General features: G+C 34.7%; 1 protein-coding gene across 21 annotated transcripts in view; it reads left to right on the top strand.

Moving 5' to 3' along the window:
- The window catches only part of LOC129722887 (poly(rC)-binding protein 3), a 577,573-nt gene that overhangs the window by 515,751 nt on the left and 36,173 nt on the right, over window positions 1-25,649 (top strand). For 17 of the 21 annotated variants that reach the window (XM_055676710.1, XM_055676718.1, XM_055676719.1 and 14 more), the window contains one exon: window positions 8,448-19,194. The exons of the other annotated variants lie outside the window; for them this stretch is intronic. In XM_055676710.1, coding sequence (XP_055532685.1) covers window positions 8,448-8,877 — 430 coding nt within the window. In that variant the 3' untranslated portion in view covers window positions 8,878-19,194. Of the gene's footprint in view, window positions 1-8,447; window positions 19,195-25,649 lie in introns of those variants that run through there. 21 annotated transcript variants of the gene reach the window in all.

Below are 25,649 nucleotides of genomic sequence, written 5' to 3'. Positions count from 1 at the left end.
TAAAAGTCATCTGAACAGAAATTTGAATGAAAAAATAAAGCAAAAAACAGATTTTTGAAGCCACCCCAAGCTAAATTGCTTTAATTCAGCCAGTTCAAGATCTACATGAAGTAGTCTTTTACAAAGTTGCTCAAAATAATGTGATCTACAAATTCACTGAAAATAATATACTATTTGACATTAAACAAAAATTTAAGTTATTTTATTTCGCTGATTTGAGGACCTCCTCAGTTTTAATTTCAATTTTAAAGTAGGCCTACATATACGAAACAACTTCTCTATAGAAAGTATGGCTCTAAAACCGCAACAACAAAATCGAAAACTCCATTTGCGCCTACATTGTCCTTCTGTACCACTGTGTATTGTATGCTTTAATTTTTTTTTTTATTTCGACTAATGTTTGAAAATTATAAATATTTTTAAGGCAAAGTTTGTTTGATCGTCATACGTCTTCGGTAAAGTTTTAGATTATTTTTTTTCTTTTCGAAAAAAAAACACGGCAGAAAAAAAAATATTCTCGAAATAAACTACAAAATTGAATTGAATTTTCTTTTGTTTTATTTTTTTTTAATAAAAACTACAAAAGGTTAGCTAAAGATTGATGGTTGTCTGATCATAGAGAAATTAGAAAAAAAGTTTGAATTTTCCAAAAAAAAAGCTGAAACCAGAACGGTTTCTTTGATTGGTATAATGTTGTTGTGTGCGTTCGACAAAAACAGATTCATTAAAAATTAAAAACCAAAACTATAACTATCAATTGAATATCTTAAAAAACTCACGCTAACTAATAATAGTTTCCTTATTTTAAGAGAAATGAAGAAGAAAAAAATTGAATTCATGAGGAACAAACTTTTTTTTCTAATATTTTGTTCAATACTGTTTTATTTTGGAATGACAAAATTATCTGCAATTTTGCCGTAGACAGTATACCGTTTTGGTTCTAAAAATATTATCATCATTAATAAATACTTTGCTCAAGAAAAACTTCTAAAGTTAGATTTACTTGTAGTACAAAACAGCTTTTTATCTCCCAGATTGTCTCGAGGTACGATGCTGGCCTAACAGGTTCGAGTCTCGGCTCGGGAGAGACTGTAAGTGTCGGATCGTAGCGCTAGCCTCGCAATTGTCCTGTACACTAAACAGTTGGCTCCGAAGTCTGTGTATAAATAAACAGAAGGTCAAGTTCCGGATCAGAATTTAGCACCAAAGCTTTGCTTACAAAAAACTTTTAAATCAAAATGACTGAGCCGAGTGCCAAAACGGTTTGTTTGATCGGTATAGTGTCTTCACCAAAACTGTACACAACAGTTTCGTCCCCCCAACAAAATAATGTCCAATGTAAAAAGTTCGAAAAAAAAATAATTTTGACAATTTATTTTACTGTTTTATTTCTCAATCAACTATTAATCAGTAACTAACATTGTGAAGTTTTCGCAAAGAAAAAAATCAGATATATTAAAATCAAGTTAGTCTGATACAAATTTCGAATTCTTCTTATGTCCAAAGTTATCAAAGTTAGCAAAGGGGGTGGCAAAAAATAAATAACAACGAGACGAAAAAAAATATCTTTGATCAAAGTTTGTGTACAAGTTATTACGTTTGTAACTTGCACTCAGATAAATGTTGAAAAATAACACTTCATTATTATTAGTATTTATTTCGCTTGCCTTTCGACGACACTCTCGCTGTCACCTGACTTGTTTGTTGCTAAATTAAGCATTTATGCTGTCGGAAAACCAATGAAATGAGCAAAACGGTTTGAGCTTTTTTTTTCTTCCCCTTCCAATATTCAAAATTTTTGAAGGGGGAGGGGGGCATAAAACGAAAATTAAATTTGTAACAGCCTTATTTGAGATATTTAATTTATAATTATATTTTTGTGTTTTTACTTAATTTTTTCGTTTTGCGGTGTATTTTTTTTTTAAATAACAAAACTACTGTCTTCAACTTTACCGAAACAAACCGCTCTGGTTTAATCCTTTTCACTTTTTTTTTGGAAAATTTCAACTTTTCAACTTCGATTTTCAATGTTTTGCTACCTTTTGTTGTTTTTAGAAGAAAAATATAATTTCCATAGGAAACAGTTTTTTCGATATAATTAATTTTATTTTGTTAGAAAAAAAACAAATTTTTTTTCACGTTATTTTTTTTTTTGAAAAGACAAAATTCTAATTTACAACTTAGCCGAAGGCAGGGTAGCGAAAACCTGGAAAATCAGGGAATGTCAGTGAATTCATTTTTCGATCAGGGAATATCAGGGAAAACGGAAAAACAATCAGGGGAAAATTCTAGGCGATACGAGATTCTTTTTTAAACGCTTTTTAGCGCTACAGAGGATATTTTTCAAAACAAAAGGCTAATGCGGGACCACTACTATCTGGTTTCATATTCGGTCGAACACATTTTATCAGGGATTTCAGAGTTGTGTTCATCTACGTTGCACTTTTTGGTACTGAATGCTGAAAAATATCAAGGAAATTAATGTTATATTTCAGAGAAAATCAGGGAATTTAGTTTCAAAACCTTTTTCACCACCCTGGAAGATGTCACACCGATCAATCAAACCGTTCTGGCTCTAAGAATATTAGTAATAATCAATTCTCGTTCTGCAGAAACCATTTTATAAAAAAATTAAATGAACGGATTTTTTCAAAAAAAAAAAACAATCAAAAATGTACTGAATACATGAACTTAATAAAACAAAACCAATACAAAGAAATGCTAAGGATTAGAATGTATTGATTTGGCATGCTACACCTCCCCCCTTATTGGAGAATGGTGTAACCATTGGAGAAAAGAAGAAACAGCTATAATCTTTAAACGTCTAAAAAAAGAAAGATTGAACAACTAAACAGTCGAAAAAATAAGCAAAACTAAGTTAAAATACCTGTCAACATTTGGAACAGGCTGAATATGATATGGCATCTTGGACATCAAAATGGCGTCTAGAGTCGATTTGGCCATCATTCTGGTTTCGAAAATATCCATGTTGAGTGGTATTTGGCCATTTTTGGCTGTTTTCCAGAAACCGGAAGTCGCTGCTTGGAATTATAAATGATGTATGGAGTTGATTTCCGGTTTCTTGGCATTAGCTCAATTCCGGAAATTTCCATATTGGATGATATTTGGTCGTTTTAGACTGTTTCTTGAAAACTGGATCTTGCGTTTAAATATGACGTCTGGAGGAATTCTGGTCTCTGAGCATCATCTCGATTTCTTGAATATCTATGTTGGGTGGTATTTGAACATATTAGGCTGTTTTTCAGAAACCGAAAGTAGCTGATATTCAAAATAGCATCTGGGGTTGATTTTAGATATCATCCCGGTTTCGAAGATACCCATATTTGATGGTATTTTATTTGAACTTTTTTGCAGCTCTAGATGATAGAAATCTACGTTCAAAACAAGGCTCGACATTTTTCAACAGTAGAATATTATTCTAGTAAACGTGTAACTAATATTCCAATCGATTGCCTCGAAAACTAACAAAATCCGTTGAAAACTAATTGAGGTATAATAATTTGAAATGGACAAAAATAATAACATGTTCAAAATTTCATTTCAAACCCTGCTTTTGAAGCTCGCAGAAAAACGTAATTCTACGTCAAAACTTGGCTTGAAAGACTCACCCAACAGTTAATTCATGATTCAACATAACGATAAGTTCGATTAGATTTCATTGGTAGAGAATCATGTTGAAAATGAATAAAAATGTAATACAAATAATGCTAATAAGCTGGAAGTCGAAAAACAATGGCTAATTGAAAAAACAAAATAAATAATTTGATAAAAAGACCGTACACAACCATATGTGTCAACAGGTAGACATCAAATATAGAGCAGTTCCACAAATAATGTTCCAGTTTGAATATGTTTTAATTTGCCTTTTTTAATTTAGCTGAAACTTTGCATAGACGTTTATTTAGGCGAAAGATGCTATTTTGTGCTGTTGGTTTATTTTTTTGGGAACACGACTCATGTTTGAGAAGCTGATGATTACAAATATATTTAAGGCCAAAACGGTTTATTCGATCTGTGTGACGTCTTCGGCAAAATTGTAGATAAGTATTTCGTTGAAAAAAAATGTACACTCTGAATTTTTTTTTTTAATTAAAGAAAAATTAAAAATAATTATCCAAAAAGTTTATTTTTAAAAAAATCTATTTTTTTTTATAAAAACTACAAAAGATTACCTAGACAATGAAACTGGTCTGATCATGGAGAAATCGGGAAAAATAAGTACGTACCGAGCAAATCGTCGTAAAAAACCGTGTAACTTGAAACCGTATAAAAAGACCTTACTGTAATTGTACTTCAAAAGTGCTTATATGATTTCACTGCAAGGCTGTTCCAACTTCATTCTGTTGTAATGAAATTGTTCGTTACCTTCTGCACAGGTGTGCTAGTTCTTCGCTGCACCACCAATACCAAATGGCTTGCATCACTAGTCAATAATCAAACGCGCTTGCAAGCATAAAAAAAATGTTCCGATGGTAATGGCTCAGCAATCAAAAACGATTTTTTTCGCTTTTGATAGAGAAGTATGGAAGTGGTGAAGAAGAGCTGCGTAGCCACAAGGTTACAGAGTTCGCTTTCATAAGCGGATAGTCATGGGTTCGGATCTTAGTAAAACCAAGCCCTTCGATGTCAAACGATTTACACATGGGCTTATTCTCAGGCTTCTCACTTGATAAAATATTTTTTTCTTTTGAAAAAACATGCCAGAACGACACAAAGGAGATGAGTTTCTCATCGAAGCTTCTGCAATACGGCCCTATGATTGACGATAATCGTAAAACGAAGGGTAAAAGCATACACAAGCACGGATAAATAATTGGCAAGTCACTCACTCTCGAAAGTGATATAACTGATAATGAACGTCAAACTTAAACGTTTTTGATGTAGGCAAAAAGATTCACCACAACCGTACTCTACCCGTATTTTCAAAAAACGTACGTTCCGGAAAATTAAGAGCGCCATCTTGCTTCCTAACATCCTGATTTGATGGCAAGATCGGGGTTAGCTATATCAAAATGCTTTGATCCACGACAACTCAGTAAAAAAATCCTCCGTTTCATAGTTGACCTCCTCATTAATTAAAACTATTTCAAGGGTATGAAATAATTTAACCAAAAACGCTTGTAGCCTCTATTTATTTCACCTACCTTTTTGATGTCGGTGTTAGGCAATTTTGATGTCGGATATTTGACCTCTTAAATTCTACTTTTGATCACGTGATAATAACATTTATAATGATAATTGATTATTACATTGCACAGTGGTCCAGGAATGCAATCTAGCGGAATAAAATAAATAACTCTTGATCGTGTTGGTTTTTTGAGATAGTGTTTTCGGCAATGTTCATGAGAATCATCAAGAAATATTTTTGTATAAAAATATTTGTGCTAAACGTGTACTAAATTTGTACTAAATTTTTTTTTCCTAATTTTTTCAATATAGAAGGATGGTTTCTTTTACAAAATTGTTTATTAGCCAATAATATGAAACTCTTCCAAAGTCACAACTATTCAAGAAGCTAAAGTTTATGAGATATTGATTTTTTTGGACAAAAAACTTTTATTTTATTTTATTTTTTTTATTTTTCTTTGTGTACTAACAAACTCTATGGGTTTCTAATTATAAATTTTTGGAACGTTGAACTTTGAATCAATTCATAAGACTTAAATAGTTCATTATAAATAATAAACTAAAAATTTTTAGACTAAAAGAGTTCATATTTAATTCTCTTTAACATCTCCGTAGACATTTGGCATAATATTGGATAAAAAATATCCCATTTTTTTCCTAATTTTGTAGAATTTTACAAAATTACAGAGTAAAAGCTCCATGAGTTCCGGGCTGAAATTGTGTCTTTTGTGACCTAGTTTAATATTCTTTCAGCCTTGAGAGTTTCAGGTTGCGCTTTTGTGCGCTAATAGAGATATGAGATTTTGAAAAATAATCGAAATTTTCGATTTTTCAAATATCTCATAAGCTACAGGCCATAGTCATCCTATTTCTGCGGCAAAGCTCAAAGTTTAAAAGATTTATAATTAGACACTCATAGAGTTTGTTAGTACACAAAAAAAAATAAAAAAATAAAAGTTTTTTGTCCATTTTGTCCATAAACTTTAGCTTCTTGAATAGCTGTGACTCTGGAAGAGTTTTATATTATTGGCTAATAAACAATTTTGCAAAAGAAGCCATCCTTCTAAATTGAAAAAATTAGGAAAAAAATTTTTAGTACTGATTTAGTACACGTTTAGCACAAATATTTTTATACAAAAATATTTCTTGATGATTCTCATGAACATTGCCGAAAACACTATCTCAAAAAACCAACACGATCAAGAGTTATTTATTTTATTCCGCTAGATTGCGTTCCTGGACCACTGTGCATTGCACAGTGGTCCAGGAACCAAATTTAGGGGGAAATTTGGATCTAGAGCTCTATAGCAACATTTTAGAGAAAAACTTTCTTCGACAAAGTTGTTACATATGATAAAGCGCTCATTGAAAAATTATCAAAAATTAGGGTGACCAACATTTTCAATGCAATCAAGTATCTAACTTTTTTATCTTTGTAGATAGAAGAAAAAATTGTTCTACAATGTTATAGCTCCATTGATTTTAAGTAACTTTGTAAAAAAAAACAATTTTTCTCTATCTTTGAAAACAACCTTTGGGTGACCATAAAAAACGACTGTGTTCGATGTATTCAATTTTAAAAAATTCATAACTTTTGAACCAGTTTATCGATTTTCGATCTTTTTGGGTCAAATTAAAGGTAATTACGTCTAGTTATAAGAAAAGATACCAAAAAATAAATCTGGGTGCATTTATATGCTTAATGTATAGAATTATTGAAATTTTCGTCTTGTTTTTAAATTGAATTTACTCAAATTTGAAAAATAACATATTTTCAAAACTTCCTCCATTTACAGAGTCAAGTATGCCCTTCAAAATGAGACCAACAGATATTTTTTATGTTTGCCCCAAAAAGAATGACATACAAATAAAAAACGCATATTTTTTGATGAAAAATATTGATAACTCTGAGTAAAATTGAGATATTTACGATGTCAGCGCTGCAAATTGTTTCTCTTAAAAAGTTCTAAAAGTCGTTCAAAGACAGTTTTGAGATGAAACTTGAAATAAAAAAGTTAGAGCGTAAAATATGTTTTTTCAATATAAATCGGTTGTTTTCAAAGATAGAGGAAAACCTTCATTTACAAAGTTACTTAAAATTAATGGAGCTATAACATTGTAGAACAAATTTTTCTTCTATCTACAAAGATAAAAAAGTTAGATACTTGATTGCATCGAAAATGTTGGTCACCCTAATTTTTGATAATTTTTCAATGAGCGCTCTATCATATGTAACAACTTTGTAGAAGAAAGTTTTTCTCTAAAATGTTGCTATAGAGCTCTAGACCCAAATTTCCCCCCAAATTTGGTTTCTGGGCCATTATGCATTGTCTGAAAGCTTCTACCCATGAAACGTTACATATTCATTTTGTTTTCTACAGAATGTACCACAGTATAGTGAATATACAAAAATATTTAGCACCAGTGTCGCTACTGGTAAAAACTGATTAAGATCCAAGCTAAAAAATTCTCGAGTATTTTTTAAACTCACGGAATCTAACAGTAAGAGCAAAATTAGTGGATTTGTTGCTCGTTTTTATATCGTTGGACGAAAAATAGCATAGAGCCGTTTTCGGTTAACTGTGTCTTTGTGGTAAATTGAATTTAAACCTATATTCTTGATTATAAAAATTTGGTCTTCAACAGCCTTTTCTAATCTGACAAAAAGCAATTAGAACCTAAAGAAATAAGGGACAATTTAAAAAAAGTCAAGTTGCATTTCGTTGAGAGTATCAAGATAATGTCTGTGCTTGGGAAATTGGCAAAAAGAATCAATGACATTTTTTTAACTTCACCGAAGTTTAATTTGTGAGATGTATTCAAAAACCATCGACCGTACGTCAGTGTGATTGTCTTGTGCGCCAAAACCGGTAGGAATAAACCACGTTTTTTAGAAACAATTAGCTATGCTCGAACGACGATAACTGTTAAATCGAACTGATAAACGATTTAGACAGTGACTCCACGAATTACGGAATTAATCCTCCGACGTTTTCCCCTCAGGCTTCCCGTTCTCTTGGCCCCACTGCGTTTCACTTTCATCAATGTCACTTCTCATCCAGCATTACCAACTCCGCCACCACAGTGTCACTACCAATCATCAAAACACACACCGACTCTCTCTCTCTCTTTCTCTATAAATATATTTCTTTCTCGACCACCCCCTCGTCATGTTACGTCCACCCAAGACCCATGGTACTGCCCAAGGCCTGTATCCCTTCACCCTTGCCCCGCAGAACCGCAAATCCTTCTTCTCTTTACCTAACCGGACAACTTCCTCCTTTCTCCTTTCCCAACAGCGTCGAACTGCAGAAGGCGAATCTAGGCGATGATAATACTGGCAGCGGAGGTTCCAGCGCCGGCGGTAACCCACTGCTGCAGAACAGTTCCGGTAGCGGTGGCGGCGGAGGCAGCAGCAATGCCGGCAGCGGTGCTTCGGGATCAGCCAGTGCCCTCGGAAGCAATCCACTTGCGTCGGCCATCCCGTTAGCCCAGTTACTCTCGAAGCCCGGTGCCCTGAACGCCCTGACCAGCCTGTCGGCCCTCGGCGGACTTACCGATTTGCTCGGTAATCTGTCCAGCGGCAGCACCGGCACCGGTCTGGGCGCCATTCAGACCACCGGCATCAATCGACCGAAGACGACAAGGATGCGCTCGCCAAACAGCAACAGCAGTATGAATGGCGACAGCCAGAAGAAGAGTGAGCGCAATAAGTTTAATCCCTACTAAAGCTAAAATAGCGGTGCTTGGGGAGTAGGCCGCCGCACGCGGTGGCATAGAAGCTTAAGTAACTTCCGGTTAGTACAGGAAAAAAATACGCCGCGTGTGCTAAAGCGAAAGATAGTAAGCGTAGAATGTGAGTAGGAAAAGTTTAATTGCGACGACACTTTGGAATGACATTGGGTTGGGAACTTGGAAGAAGCAAACCGTGGGAGGGTCAAACATGGATTTATTACAGCACCGACTGACTGACTGACTGACTGACGATTGGGAGGGAAACTTTTGCCGGAATTTTAGTTTTTCATCGAATGAGCTTCTTCCTCTCAACCCTTCATGCTAGTAGAGGATGACGATAGAAAAAAAAATCCTTAGGACTGACAAACACAAAGCGAACTGGTCGAAAAGGCAACAGTAGCTCCCAAGGGAAGAGACAGACAGAAAGAGAGATTAGTTGCAGGAGCGCGGTGTAGCGAAGCAAGCATGCTGAAGCGGTGAAGATAAAAATTTTATTTATAGAGTTTAATTCAATTAAGATTTAAAACAGGATCACGATCAGCAGCCGGCGTCGAGAGCAATCATTGGCGAACGACAGACAGAAACAGCCACAGACATATTAAGAAGCGTTGAACATCAACGCTGACCGCAACCCATCCCAAAAACTCCAATTGTGTACTTACTTCGTGTGCTAGGAGTCGACGATGGCGGCATTGCCTCTGTTATGCTATAATTAGTGTCTGGGCCGCGTGGCGGCCGCGCGAAACTTGATTTGATTTGTTTTCGGATACCATTGCTAAAAATATTCGCAATTTTGTTCGCGGGGTCTCTTGCGATTTGTAGCGGTTTGAGTTAAAGTTTGCCAATTTATTTTACGCCTTTTTTGGGGACTGGCGACAAGTTAGTTTAATTTTAGTCTAGCCGCGTGGCTAGGTTCGCATTTTTCTACGGCATTTCTAGTTTGTTTTTCTATGACGGCTGACGGTAGGATTAGTTTTCTGTAGGTTATTTTAGAACAGTTTTGGAGACATGTTTAGTGCGTCTGGCACTCATTTATAGCTTAAACTGTTGAACTCCTAATTTAATCGTACAAGAGAAAAGAAATCATGACTCACAGACAAGAAAGTGTGTTTTTATGGATTGTTTCGGGATTGTGTCCAACCGTTATTCTCCCACACCAAACCCGTTGGTTAAATATTGTCCCACGAGCAGATTGTTGCCCTGAAAGCATCCATAATTTAGCCCTAAGCACCCTAATCTAAGTTAGTCGTCCGTGTAAACCGTTGTACGATTCAGTTTCGTTTCGTAAACAAAGCGAGCGAACTTTTATCGCAAGGATTTCCCTCCCAAGAAAACATAACTTCCTTTATGGCCAAAAAAAATCTTTCGCCGTTTGCATCATTCCCTCATTAAGTTGATTAACTGTTTTAATTATCCGTCGCCTGTGTCACTCCTTTCATTCCGTTGAGCGGCAGCGAAAAGAAAAAAACCTCGACCTCCGATCGAGCAGTAGAGTAATGAAGCGACGCGGCGGTAAAGTGTCTTTACAGAGAAAGCAAACTTCGGAATCGATATTTATCCGTCCCGAATCTTATCGGCTAAGCTGTCGTCGAGAAGGGCGACAAAGTTTTCCACGTCGTCGTTGAGGATTGTTGGGAAAGGCAAACCCGTGATTTAATTTTTGGTTCACTCATACGGACGATTACTGGATAAAAGTAGCAGCGGAGTCGATTTTTCTTAAATATTTGAAAGTAATTTAAAGTTGGTAAACAAGTTTGAAGAGTAGATGTGCCATTCAAAATAAATTTAAACATTTCAAAATTGATGGAATAGTATTAATAGAACTGTTCTTTTAATGTTCGTCATGTTTTCATCAGCTTGTAATCTTGTTCATGACACGCTAGCGTGTCATTAAATCAGCATTTTGGAAAAAATGTGCCATATTAGTAATCATAGAAAATCACGTTGAAATTCAATTTTCTGTTTTGTCCAGAAAAACGACACTTAAATCAGTTTTAAAATTCCCCTTCCATTCGCGTAGCAAACTTATCCGCGAAAGCATTTTTCCTAATCTACAACAAATTATGATGGCAAAAATATGAGCTTAGTTGAAAATAATAGACAACAGTCCATTTAGCTGCGTATCCTGTCATCCAGCAAGCCAGCCACCATCCGCTCTTTCTTTCTCTCTCTTTCTCTTTCCCTCTCCTGTGTTTGCCCAGCAGTCAGACAGACCGCCGACCGGTAGGCAACAAATTGAGTCATTAAACTGTCATTAAATTTACCGTTTACACAATTTTAATTTCCTCCCGCACGCGCGCCGACGCTGGGGGCCGGTTCCAGCCGAAAGGAAGACGCTCCTTTGCGCCCACAATCCGAAAATTCAAACCATACTGGCTTGTGGTGCGGTTGGTTGGCGAAATGCTTTTTCCCCATCTTCCTCTCATTAAAATCTGATTTACCCACACGCGCGAAACGAGGTAATCTTCCAATTTAGGGACATAGTTTCCCGTCGCCGTCGTCATCGTCATCATTCCTGGTTTGTGTACGGCGTCACATAATCCCTCTAGGTTAGATAATGATTCTAGTACTTTCGGTCCCCTGCTAGAGTCTGTACTGTAGCAGGGATTTCACGTGCCAGGGCAGCAGAAGTTTTTGGGAAGAGTGTTGCCAGTAGCGTGATGTTATGAATTTTTAAGCGTTACGCGGAGAAAGGAAATTAAATGATTTTCCGTTCCCGCTGGCAGTAACACTCGACGGCACACTCGTAATTATTTCCCGATTCGATGTATTTTCCCTTTTTTTACTCATGCAATTTTTCGTAAGGAGCGGTTTGAGAAATATTATTTTTCAATTTCAATTTTCTTCGTTCTGAGGAGAGGGATGGGATACAGAAAATTCGTCCGTGTGAAATTGAATTTTTGGTAAAAAAGAGACTGACGATTTCGACCGAAATTCTCTAGATACTTTTCAGCTTACCCAGTTCTACTATTTCCACATTATTATCAACTCTTTTTTTTCGGTGCGACCAAAAGCAATAGGTTAACTTTTTGTCATTTCTTCTAAAGTGTGCACATTTCATGTCAAAAATCTTCTCAGGTATGACTCCAAGTTTGAGGAATTGTTCATATAAGGTCACTATGATATAATCCCAACTTTGGGACCCCTATTTTTTGCATTTGAGGAATTAAATTGTAGTTTATGCCGAATGAATGTATTTTGTTTCCAAATTTTATAATTTCATCGTGGTGCTGAGAATTTTTTTACAAGAAAAAGATATCATAAGCAAAAATCGAATTACAGTAATTTTAGGAAATAAAGTCAAATTTCTGAAGTTCTGATTTGTTTATAATTTCTATTCTTAGATTGCTAATGTCTCTGAAATCGTAATGATAACGGTCATTCTGAATGATGCAATTTGAAGGAAATAGAAGTGTTGCCAGTTGCTTGAATATCGATGAAATAAGATTTTTTATTATTTAGAATTTTTAAGCTTTAGCTTGAAGATTGCAAAAAAAAATTTTTTTGTTAAAATTTATTCTAGAAATTGATTATCGAACCTCAAAGCTATTGATCTCCCAATTAACTCCAATTTATTTAAAACTTAATTATTTTTGGAGATAACTCCAAAAGTCAACTAGGAAATTTCACCGGAACTGAAACATTCGAAACTGTTAGCTGACAATGCTCTGGTGTACAAATAACACTGAGCAGCACAGGTTTTGTCATACAGCTCAAACTAAAGAAAAAAAGAGCTTTTTAATTGCTCTCCGGGATCGTCGCTTCTACGCTTGCTGGCGAGAAAACTTCATTTAGATCTCTGAACACTTCAAGCGCTTCCGAACTGGCTGATGGCAGCACAATTTAGAGGAACGGTTAAAAAGCTATAATTTTTCATGTTTTTGCTGTTTAAATTCTAGGGCAAACCTGCGATGAAAACTGATCAACAAAAATTGTCCCAAAACTCAAACTAAAAAATCGAAAGATTATAGCTTTTTAATCATTTCTGGAAATTTTTTGTGCTCCTAAACAAGTCGAAAATGCGTAAAGTCTTCAGAGATTTGAACGAAATTTTCTCGTAAGTAAACAGAGAAGTGACAAACCCGACGAGCAACTACTTTGCGGCTTTTCGATGCTTTGCTAGGGGCGCCAAAATTTACAGGAATGGATAAAAAGCTATAATCTTTCGTTTTTTTTTCTCCAGTGATTGTGAGATTAATAACTTTGAAGTTTAGGAATCTATTCTTAAGAAAAATGTCATTAAAAAAACCTCTCTAGAACAAAAAATTTCCAAAATAATTAATAAAATACATTTTTTGCTACATTCAAGTAACTGGCCACACTTCCGGTCATAATTTATTCATTTCCCTAGTTCCTAGGCTGATTTCCTTCAAATTGCATCATTTAGAATATACATAATCATAACAATTCCAGAGATATTAGCAAACTAAGAATAGAGGTTATAAGCAAATCAGAAGGAAGTTTTACTGTATTTAAAGTGATGCTTTTGTATTTTTTTTTTCGACAAAATCAATCTATCAATTTAGAAATCAAGATATATTCATTTTCCGGAAAACGTAATTTAACTTTTGATTTGCAAGCATCTGGCAACACTGCCACTCAAAATTGATATCTTTTGGATTCCTTAACTAATGTTTTTTTAAAAATACAAAATAGAATGCCCATTGCACAATGGTTCTTTAACCAAATTTTGGGAGAGATTTGGATCTAAAGCTCGATAGCAATATTCTAGAGAAAATCTTTCTTCTACAGGGTGCGGCAAAAAAAATGCGAAAATTTATGGTGTTTCTTTGAAATATTATTTGAAAAATTTTTAGACAATGAGAACGAAGTGAAAAAATCTCACGGTGAAAAAAGACGCTTGAAAATCAAATGGGAATCACTTTCACCGTGCCTATTACGGTTGTCATCTCACCGTGAAGTAACTCCCGTAATACGCCCCAATATCAACATTTTCGAATCTAGTTATCTTTATAAGGTCCTATTCAACAAATTTGCTCGATGTGTCCTCCATCTTTAGCAGCTTTTTTGGCTTTGCTTTTTAATAATTAAAACATTGATGCTTAACAGCTTTTCGACAGAGAACAGGATCCTTTTTCAGCAAAAAGCAACTCTTTGAACGAGTCACTCGTAGTTCTATTATCCGCTCCGTGATATTGGCATCATCACGCTGCTTAGGGCTATCCTGTGGAGACTTTTTGATGCGATAAACTGTGGCCAAATGAAATCCAAGAGCCTCGGCAATATCTTTCGACGTCTTTTGGGCGTACAGTAAACTCATAATCATTTATTTAGCGTACGTTTTCGTTTATTTGCGATCAACCGATTTCATTTTTTTCTGCCGCATACTTCAGAAGGTTGTTATATATGATGCGGCGCCTATTAAAAAAAATAGAGTGATATAAGTTTTCGATTAAATCAAGTAGGGTATCCAACGTCTTCGGTAGTGGTTTTCTTCGGCAGGTTTTTTTTTCATGAGACTGCGGCAGAAAACAAGCCGAAAAAAAATCACAGCCAAAGAGGTTCGACACCTTATTCAACTATTTTTTCTTCTTTATGTTGAAGCCTCTTCAATTGTAAGCAACTTTGTAGATAAAAGTTTTTTCCTATCTTTAAAAATAACCGATTAAGCTTGAAATAAAATACTTTTTTCGGTCTAACATTTCTAATTTCAATGTTTTCTCTAAATCTGTCCCTGAGGGCTTTTTAAGACAGACATTTTTCAATGCTGACATGAATATCTCAATTCTATTCCGTGTTATTGATGATTTTCATTGAAAAATATGTCCTTTTTCAGTTCTTCATGGGGCAAGAAAAAAGATCTGCTGGTCTCAATTTAAACGGCACATTTGACTCTAAATATGGAGAATTTTATTTTTAAATTTGTTATTTTTCGTATTTGAGTTAATTCAATTTGAAAATTTGACAAAAAATTATATATTTTTTGCATTTAAAAGCACACAGATTTGATTTCTTGGTATTTTTATTTTTATCCTAAAACTAAAAAGAATCACCTATAATTGCATCTAAAAGACCGAAACTCGTCTTTATCTGGTTCAAAAATTCAACTCATTAAAAATTATGAATTTTAGAAAATAAAATATATCGAAAAAACCGTTATTAATGGTAACCATAGAAAACGGTGCTTCGATTGTGCTTAAAATTGTAGGATTTGAGCTTCGTCGGAATTTGTCAAACCTGTATTTTTTGTTGAGTCGTTTGTGGGTGACCATAAGAAACGGCTATTTTCTAGTTTGTAGGAAAAAGTACCGGAAATCAACTCTGTTTGTTTTAAAATGCAAAACATATACAATTCTTATAATGTTTGGCTTGTTTTTAAATTGAATTTACTTGAATATAAAAGAAACATATTTTTAAAATTTTTCCATATCTAGGGTCTAATGTGACCTTCAAATTGAGATCAAGAGATATTTTTTATGTTTGTCCCAAATAAAAACCAAAGATCAATAATAAAGGCATATTTTTTAAGAAAAACACCGATAACTTTAGGTAGTATTGAGATATTTATGATGTCTGCATCGCAAATTGTTTGTCTTAAAAAGTCTTAAAAGTCGTTCAGAGACAGTTTTGATGTGAAAATAGAAATATAAAATTTAAGCAAAAAAAAATGTTTTAGTTTTTCAGTCTGAATCGGGTATATTTGAAGAAGAAGTTATCCTTTTTTGCACACAGATGCTCAAAATTCACCGAGCCAACATATTTTAGTACAAATGTTTGTCTATTCACACGAATAAAAAAGTAGATAATTGATTTCATCAAAAATTTGGGTCATCCTAATTTTTGATAATTATCAAACAAGGGCTTCATCACATTTAACAACTTTGTAAAAGAAAGTTTATCTCTAGAATATTGCTATCGAGCTCTAGATCCAATTTTTCCCCTAAATTGTGCCGTGATATAGAATGTCAAAAGATATAAGAAACCAAAATAAAAAGATTGCCTAAAACCAGAGAAAATTTCGACTTTATTCGTTGAAAATGCTATAACTCGAATTTTGCTCATAATATCTTTGAGTGAAAATGTTTTTCGTGTAAAATTTTCTCGGCAATACGATGAGATTGTCAAACTTGAGTTAAAATATACTTGCTGGCCGTTTATCTGGCAACACTGTCACTCAGTCCCGTCGGGATGCGGTATATTTTTCCAAATCTGTATCATATTTCCAGTTCGCTTATTTTTCGCTTTCCTTACTGCACACATTGTCTGCTTAATAAACTGTCACTCAAAGTTGTTTTTTGTGATTCCTTGGCCAATTTTTCTCAAAAAAAAATGCATCATTTTATTTCTAAACATCATGCATTTGTAGTCATAATTAAAAGAAAATAAGAGTTTTGGTCACAAAATGGCCTTTTAACAAAAAAGGTAAGATTCGGCGGAGCGAGGGGTTGCCTAACGGGTACCAAAATTGTTTTTTTTTTTATAGCGACCTTATATGAACAATTCCTCAAACTTTGAGCAAATACTGAGAATATCGTTGACACGTTTGTCCATTTTTGCACTGTTGAATTGGAATGACTCATATTCAATTTTTTAGGCGAAAACTGCGCGAGCAGCGTTGCAATTTTTCCTCCAAAGTTATATATTTAATCAAGCTGCTATTGCAAGATGAAAACAGTCTAGTATGATAATGTTACGGACCTACTATCGTTATGCTCTCTAAACCTGAGGAGAGAAGCTGAGAAAATAAAGCAAAAAAATATTAGTATTTTTTTAGCTTAAAAACTTTTGGACTATAACTTTATGTTTGACAAGAAAGATCATGTTGTACAGCCGAAAAAATAATTCAATTTCAATTCAATTCTGTTGTTTTAATTTTTAATTCGAAATGCTTACTAATGTTAGTCGTTAGTCGAATTTAAAAGTGGCCAATAAAAATTTTTCAACGGTTTTTTATTTAAATTATTTTTATAATATTATTATATTTAAATTCTTTATTTGCTGGAAAAAAGTTTCGTACCAGAGATTCAGATTTTTTTGAATTGAGTTTTCATTGTATAATAAAATAATACAATTCATATATACAACAAAACGACCTCAACTGACTTCCTTGAGGGCTTCTCTACTGAAAATTTGTGTATATGTATATTTGTCTTCAATTTCAAATGAAGAATGGCATTGGTAAAGTTTCTTGAAATAATATTTCCAACAACTTGCTGACAATACCATAAATGTGCGACTTTAGTGAAAAAAAAAATCTTTTTCCGTCATTTCATCACTTTTCTACGCTTGGCTGCACCTGATAGAAAGTTTTTATTCACAGCAGCATCTAGCCATGCATGCATTGAAAAACAAAACAAAAGCCATCAAGTGCTAAAAACACATTTGTCAAACGTCGCACTGCACCGGCAATTTACGGTTATTACGGTTTTGTGCATTCGTGTGTTTCGCTCAGTGTTTTCAAATAAAAAACCGGTAGCAAAAAAGTGTTCTAAAATCTGTAAAACCTCTCGTGACCCAATGTGACTAATGGTAATCGAGTTTTTTTCGGTGATTTATGTTGATGATTTCCAGAAAACAATTTTTAAAGTTCTCGCCATATGATTCTTTTCAACGCTCATATATCAGATGCATTTTCAAGACCGGCAGAATGGAACTGAATTCACAACCATCTCTCAGGAAGGCGAAAGTGGAGCTTAAAATCGATAGCGTAATTAAATACCCCACGAAAAAATCCGAACATTGAAAAAAAGATCTTAGCACGACACGCTTGGCATGCTCTGGAACTGCTTATGCAAATGTACAAATTTGGAAATCACCATTTTTCTGCTCTAGCTTTTCCTCTAGCTGAAATCATCGAAAGCAGCTATGCTCTGTTACACCTTCTCCCTTCTTCTTTTTTTTTCGTCTGCTCCACGAAAGGCAATGCTTCGTCATGATTATTATTATTTTCAGCGAAGCGAAAAGTTTTGGTAGGGTATCAGAAATTGCGATTTTTTGTGCATCGAAAAAAAAAATGCTGAAGGGTAGAATTCATCAATTTCCATTTCATCACTTTTCGCGAATCAAACAGAGTTGAATATACGCACACACAGAAGTCTGTTTGTGTCTGTCTGACTGTCTGTCTGGCTGTCTGTTGGATGGGCTATCAATAAGCTGAAGTTATCAGTTTTTTTTTTGCCTTTCGAGTTCGTGGTCCACACTACTCGCAATATTGATATTTGCTTTTTCATTTCCACCGCATTTTCGATACTGATTGGAGTTTTATCTGAATGTTAGCTTTCCCGGCATGATTGCGAGTCTGGCACGTACAATTAACAACAGTACGAGCTGAAAGTGATTCCTAATTGGTTACGTATTTTAATATGTGCGAAAATATTAATGGGATAAATAGTCCGTAGAGGTTCAAACGTTGCTTTGACGTGAGCCGTACCCTTTAGACTATTATGGCTTACAGCCGAAATTTTATGTTTTAATTTTAATCCTGAAAAGCGGTAGTACAAATCATCGACGTGCTTCTGATCGACATATAAAATATACGAAACAAAAAGTTATCCCGCCAATCGGCAAGCAACCAATCCGGATTTTGGTTTTTAATCAGTGTAACATTACCTTTTCATTTCAATGTCTTTTAAAGATTAGCCAGTAAGGGTTTTTGTGCTTTAGGTTTAGTTCATAAACAGCGGTAGTGTCGCTCAGAGGCGAGAAAAGCTCTCCAGCAGTGCAGGAACCGATCTTGAATAGCCTTGCAAGGCAATATATAAAAGAGTGAAAATCACAAGGAAAACAAAAAATTAAATAAAATGAAACAATGAAATGTAATTCTTCAAAACTTACTTAGAGTAAGACAATTTTGTCGAGACTATTTGCGCATATGCTTAAGCTGTCAAATCTTGATGAAATTTTGTAGTTTTTAGAGCAAAACATACAAACGTTACTATGTAAGAACAAGTACATGTAAGTTGCATACAAATAAATCACGTAATTACTTTCTTAGATGGTTCACGTTAGCGTATGGGATTCACTTCCGCATACTGGAAAGCCAATTTTAATCCAATCCAAGTCTATGTATTTAATCACCCAATACACTCTATCGAGGCGAGCAAACAATTTTCACATGAATATGTTATAACCCCTAAAAGAAAGCCAACAAATGATAACCAACCGAATTAAATGTTTATAATCCACGTTTATTGACTGTTCAAACAACTCTCCAGGCTACAGGCATAGGAAATCGACATGAAAGTAATAGTAGAAGAAAACATCAACAAGCAAAACTTATTTCATGGTCAAATTGTAATCAGAACCACGCAAAATGAGTCAATAAAGGAAAACTCTGAGATAAATTGGAAATAGCTAGCCAACTTTTCACTCGTTTTTATTGTACTGTTCGCAAATACTTGGCATAGTTTGTAAGTGTATTTACAGATGCCGGCGTCGCCTTTCGAAGGACCTTCGCTCGACTTTCCCTCTCCGAAACAACCAACTCTACAACAAAACAAAAAATAACGCCAATCTCCACCACCAAGATAAAAAAAAGGTTCGACCTACTTTTCATACTCAGTTTTCTTTATTCTCGAATCCATAATCCGTGTCCTTAATTATGCGTGGTACAGCAAAAAAAAATAAGCACTTTATCCATCCCAACAGCACACATACCGGCCAGCGCTGTTGTCCGGCGTAATTGGACGATCGAAACCTTAAAATCTTAATTTCTTTTCCAGCTTCCTGGTTCCAGCAATTCCAGCAACAGACTTTTTATCCCACAATCGTACTCAACTGTTGAACATAACCAACAACCAAAAAAAATATAATAAAATCAGTTTTAACATTCGCTTTTCACCCTTGCAGGCGTTCTGTCTTTCTGACACTCACTAACTCCACATCAAATCGTAACACTCCGTCACTATCACAGCCCTGAAAACGCAAACCCTCCGCGAGACGAACCTTTTTTTTCTGTTTGCAGCACGAACCATCATAATCATCTCATCAGCCTCTCGCATTGTTGTGTCCATCGGAATCCATACCCACACCGGCTAGCCGGCCGGGATCTTTCGGAATGGACAAATTCCCGCATCCGAAATCCCATTATCACCTCTGTCTACACACAAACACACCCACACACTCGCATTTACACGAGTTGCTTCCGACGAAGATCAAATCTCGGTTACGGTTATGACAGACAACCCGCCGTTTACTAACCCAACCGGGGAATAAAATAAACAGCCATAATTTGGTCAATTTATATAAATTATAATAAATAGCAATAAGGTGCAGTTACGTTTCAATTTTATCGCAATTTGATTTCGTTTGTTTACGAAGTGGTTACAGCATTACTTGTGAGGTCACAAACTATTTATATTATTTATAACTACTAATGTTGTTATTGTAAATAGGAAATGGAAATTTTATCTTACTGATTACTGGTTACTGATGAACACCTGAAAATATATTCACCAACTTTTCATCTTTTGTGTTTTTTTGTTCCGTTGTTTGTAAGAAGTCTTAAAAATACATTATAAAACATCTTTAAAAACATTGTTTTTTTAGTTTGACAATTGCGGACTATTTCGTGATAAGGGCGAATTGGTGCCCTGTTTCCCTATCTAGTTTCGCCCTAATCACGAAGTAGTCCGGAATTGTATATAGGTGATAGGTAATTTATAGGCAGAACTAATTTGCTCATTAAGCGTTTTCACAGGTGACGCATTGACTATTACCGAGTCTTGTACGAAAATTCAAAGTGGTTGCTTGGAGTCGGCCATTTTTGGCTTCAACACCATTTCACCTTTAAAACAATGAGCTGATGTATAAATTTTGCAAAAATTTTATGACATTTATTTGTACATAGGTTCAGATTTTATTATAGTAATTACAGTCAAAATCTTGACTGCCAATTTTTCCGATTTACTGTAATATCGCATTCTTCAGAAAATCAAACCCCACAAAAAAGCAAACAAAAAATTATGGTGCGAAAATATTGATTAAAACAGCCGGAAAAATTGTGCTCAGAAATATGAAAAAATTTAAAAACTATTTTTTTTTATACATTTTCATGATATCTAAGTGATAAAATTTTCGGAACGGCTGTTTTTGTTCTCGAGTATCAAGGTGAAACGATGTTAGCAATAAATGGCCGACTCCGAGCTCGAATTTTAGAAGGCACAAGACTCGGTAATAGTTAATGCGACACCTGTAGAAACGCTATTGTATGTTTGCTGTGGTAAAGCAAACATAAAATAGCGTTTTCACAAGGAATGCATTATCTATTTCCAAGTCTTGTGTCTTCTGAAAATTCAAAGTGGTAGGGGTAAACAGGGTAAGACCGCCCAGCGGGTTAAGACCGCCCCCGTAGTTTTACCACCAAGTTATATAATAATTGAAAAATTTCTTTAACATGTCTATTACAGTATAATTACATAACATTTTGCACCCCTTTCTTTTTTGATAGTGCGCGAACAGTCACAGGAATAATCAAAAACAGCCTTTCAGCTGGCAACCAGTCAATGCGCTATTGTTTTGCGGCAACGGGACTTAAGGTTTTTCTGTCTAAAAATTTATTGTTTTATTCGTGAATAAACGTTTAACCGCTTGCCTGAATCTGTCTTCTTTCGGAAATGTCGAAGGCCGTGAGTGATCTTGTAATTTTGACTTAATTTTGGATGGAATATGAAAATGTTCCACTGGGGGTAACGTCGCCCACTATACATGGGGTAAAACCGCCACGTGTACAACTGCTTGTTATTTTGCTTCAAAACCCAAATGCCTCGACACTACAAAGGGAATATATGCAGGATCAGTAAAGCAATTTTAGGCCACATAAGACATCGATGTTAATCGACCACTTTCGATTTGGTTGAAGCTTTTCTAGTAATATTTTTTTAACGCGACTAATTTTTGAAAAAAGTAAACTTGTGTAAAAATGGTATTAATGAACAAAAATAATTTCAGAGCCAGGACGCTTTGTTTGATCGATATGACGTCTCCAGCAGAGTTGAAAATAGCAGTTTTTTTACTTCCCAAAAAAGTATACACTGTAAAAAAAATTCAAAGAAGAGATATAAAAATAGAATGAATTTTTTTTTTAAATTTATTTTAAAAAAAAATCATGTTTTTGCCTGCAAAATCTGCAAAAGGTAAGCTAAAATTTGATGGTTGTTATATCATGGAGTAATAGAAATATTAACAGCTCAAATTTTGCAAAGAATTTTTTGGGCGGTTTGTTTAATGTATAGAATCGTTGGTAATTTTGTTCCTCAAAATAAAAAAAAAAAACAATAAAAAATAGAAAATAGAAAATATGAATAAAAAATTTATAATTATTAGTATTACTCCATACATAATAAGTCATCAAAAAAAAATCATACAGACAGGATTACTGAGTTTCTATTTTTAGCTTAAAGACAGGTTTATTATAAATTGAATAATTTGAAAAACCCCAATTCTGGAAAATCTATTTATTTTGAAAACCACAAAAAGAAACCACAATAATCAAAAGAACAAAAAAAGTTAAAACTTAGAAAAAAACTTATTTTTTTCAGATTTTTCACAGTGTATATTTTATTAAAATAGAAAAAAAAAATACCATCTACAACTTTGTCAAAGACATTATACCGCGAAAATCAACCGCTTTGGCCCTAAAAATATTTGTTATCCTCAAAAAATAGTGGGCGATCTTACCCCGCTGGTGAGCGGGTTTACCCAGCATGAAAAAGATCTGCACATTTTCAATGAATTTTTAAAATTTAAAAAAAAGGCTGGAAAACAAACAAAAATATTTCAGTTCTTATTTTTTAAATGCGGGTATTGAATAGAAGAACCTCTTAGCGAAGAAAAAATGAAATTGGAGCCGCAACTTTTTTTTCTATAAACAGCAATGCTTAAGGGGGCGGTCTTACCCCGCTTACCCCTACCTGTAAGTCGGCCATTTTTGGTTTGGTTCAGTTTAAAACTTAGGTGTCTTGACTCTCGAAAATTAACATTCCCAATTAAAAATTATGTTTGAGATGCGTAATAAACATCAAAATGATTTGCATGTGGTTTGGTGAATCATTTTAATGTTTCTCAGGCATCTCGTACTAGATTTTTTTAGGTTAATAAACAAATATTATACCGTAGGTTGCGTGTAGAAAATTCAACTTCTTTCTTGTTCGTCACACGGTAGCGAGTGGGGTATAGCTGTTAGAGGTACGCGACATCAGGAAACAAGAGCTGCATACGAGTCAATTTTCAGGACTGCGGAAAACCTTACCATTATTCTGCATACGGCAGCAAAAGACAAAATCGTACGCTGCAGGATATTTTGCTGGAACAGCTACCGAAAGGCAGAGCAGCGAGCAAATTTATCATGTGGGGCGGTGCGTCTTGAGCTGCTCGACAGATCAGACGTGTTTTCGGTTGCTTGTGGACTGGTCTTTGACTGCCTATAGCTTCAAAGTTTGTGTTTTGTCAGTGTGTATTTTAAAGATTACCTGGAAGTTAACTTACATCAGTCTTTCTCAAGACTACTTCTTTCTTTCTCAATACTTGCAATTTGATATTAGTTTTGAACTTTTTTCGTATTACCTGAAATGGCAGGACGAAAAAAGAAACCACGCATCGCTACGGGGAGGAAAAGAGAGGCATCTCTTTTATATTTGTATAAATTTATATGATATTCTGCCTGAGCAAGAAACCGGCGAAATTGAAATGTTCGAAAATAAAACTATTCAAAGTGAAATTTCTGTAAAAAAGGAGAAAGTTCCACCTATTGTGGTAACTATTGCATCTGAATTTAATATTTTGTAAAAGAGAACTTTCTACGTTTCTCTCCGACGTCAAAGTTACTTATCAAATTGGCCGAAGAGGTGAATGCCGTTTACTGGCCGAAACATTGAAAGATTGGAATCGTCTTATTCAGTATTTAACTGAAAAGATGTATAATTCTTTTACATATGACACTAAGAGCGCCAAGTCGTTGAAGGTCGTATTAAAAGGCCTCACCAAACCGTTGATGAGATCAAACTTACTTTAACAGAATTACTTGGCATAGCCCCTACCCAAGTAATTCTAATGAAACAAAAATCACGAGGCGAAAACAGTCAGCGCACTGGAATTTCCCTTGTTAATTATTTAATTCATTTTAACCGCAGTGAGGTTAATAACTTAAAATTTTTTGAGAAAGCACATGCTTTATATAACGTGCGTGTAAAGTGGGAAGTTTATAGGGAGTTTGGCGGAGGTGAAAAGCATATCACCCAATGCCGTATTTGCCAACGTTATGGCCATGGTTCAAAGTTCTGCAACATGGACCAAAAATGCCTCATTTGTGGAGACTCTTCTCACATAAAGGACACATGTCCTGTAAAAGAGAGTAAAAATTTTCGCTGTGCGAATTGTAACGGCAACCATATGTCAAATTTTTTTCAATGCCCAGCCCGCTTAGCAATTGTTAAGGCAAGGCAAGGTAAACAAAATTCAAAACAAAATTCTCCAAGCGTACCAGTACCACCCACTTTCTCAACTCTTTTGCATACTCGTTTAACATATGCACAGGTTACAGGTAGTTCGAACATTCTACCGCCTAATGTTGGTAGTTCGAAAATGACCGTTAATATGGGAGGAAAGCAAAACACGGTGGAAAATAAATGTACACCTATTACCCCAGCTAATATTACTACCGAAAATATTTTTTCTAATGTCAACTGCTTGGGGCCTATTACGGCAATGTTCGATCTCATGAACGCCATGTTGCAGGCAAAATCAATGTTTGAAGCCATCCAAATAGGTACAAATTTTACAATTTGTTTCTAATTTAAAATCTAGCAATGATTTCAAATAAACCAATCAAAATTTTAAATTGGAATGCTCGCTCATTGAAGGCTTTTTAATTGAGCTTTTTAATTTTTTAACAGTGAATAATGTGCATATTGCAATTATTACTGAAACATTTTTGAAACCTTACATCAAATTGAAATATGATCCCAATTACGTGGTTTATAGATATGATAGGATTCAGGGTTCCGGCGGTGGTAATTGTTATACATCGCCGAATCAAACATCGTGCTCTTCAGCATCTTGAGACGAAAGTTATTGAAACTTTGAGAATTGAAGTTCAAACTGAACTTGGAATTTTATTTATTGCCGCAGCATATTTACCTTTTCAATGCACACGCGAGCACAAAAATTATTTTAAAGGTGATTTACTAAAACTCACCAGAAATCGTTCGAAATTTTTTATAATCGGCGATTTTAATGCTAAACATCGATCATGGAATAAATCTCAAAGCAATTCCAATGGCAAAACTTTATTCAATGATTGTTCCTCAGGATACTGGTGCTTATTACGAGAGTCACTTCACGGTGAAATATATTTCACTCTCACGCTCACTTTACTTCTTTGGACCTTTTGCCGATTCCACCTCAAGTGAGGTGACAAAAATCACCTCCGCGGAGTGAGATTGACGGTGAAGTGAAATTGAGAATAGGACAAGTGAAATGAGATTGTTTTTTTAGATAACACAAGATCTTGACGTGCTCTGCTTTTCTAAGACATTCGGCATCAAAAAAAAATGTTTTTTTCGGTATCGAAAATTTCCTGAGTTAGTTGCATTTTTTTCATCGGGCAAAAAAATTAAAATTTGACCACTTTAAGGCTGATTAAATTCTGATTCGTTTCGTTACTGAAGAAAAAATCCAATTTTTACCATTAGATCACAAATCAATCAACTTTAAGACTTATGGAATCTTCGTGGAATCATTTCACCGTTCAAAATGGTCGTGAAATAATTCCACGCGAAACGTTGCTTTTCCCGTTCTCACTTCACTTT

The sequence above is a fragment of the Wyeomyia smithii genome, chromosome 2, assembly GCF_029784165.1.
Source record: "Wyeomyia smithii strain HCP4-BCI-WySm-NY-G18 chromosome 2, ASM2978416v1, whole genome shotgun sequence".
In the NCBI taxonomy this organism is placed as follows: domain Eukaryota; kingdom Metazoa; phylum Arthropoda; class Insecta; order Diptera; family Culicidae; genus Wyeomyia; species Wyeomyia smithii.
Note: the sequence above shows the minus strand (reverse complement) of the source record. Positions and strands in the feature narration are given on the sequence as shown.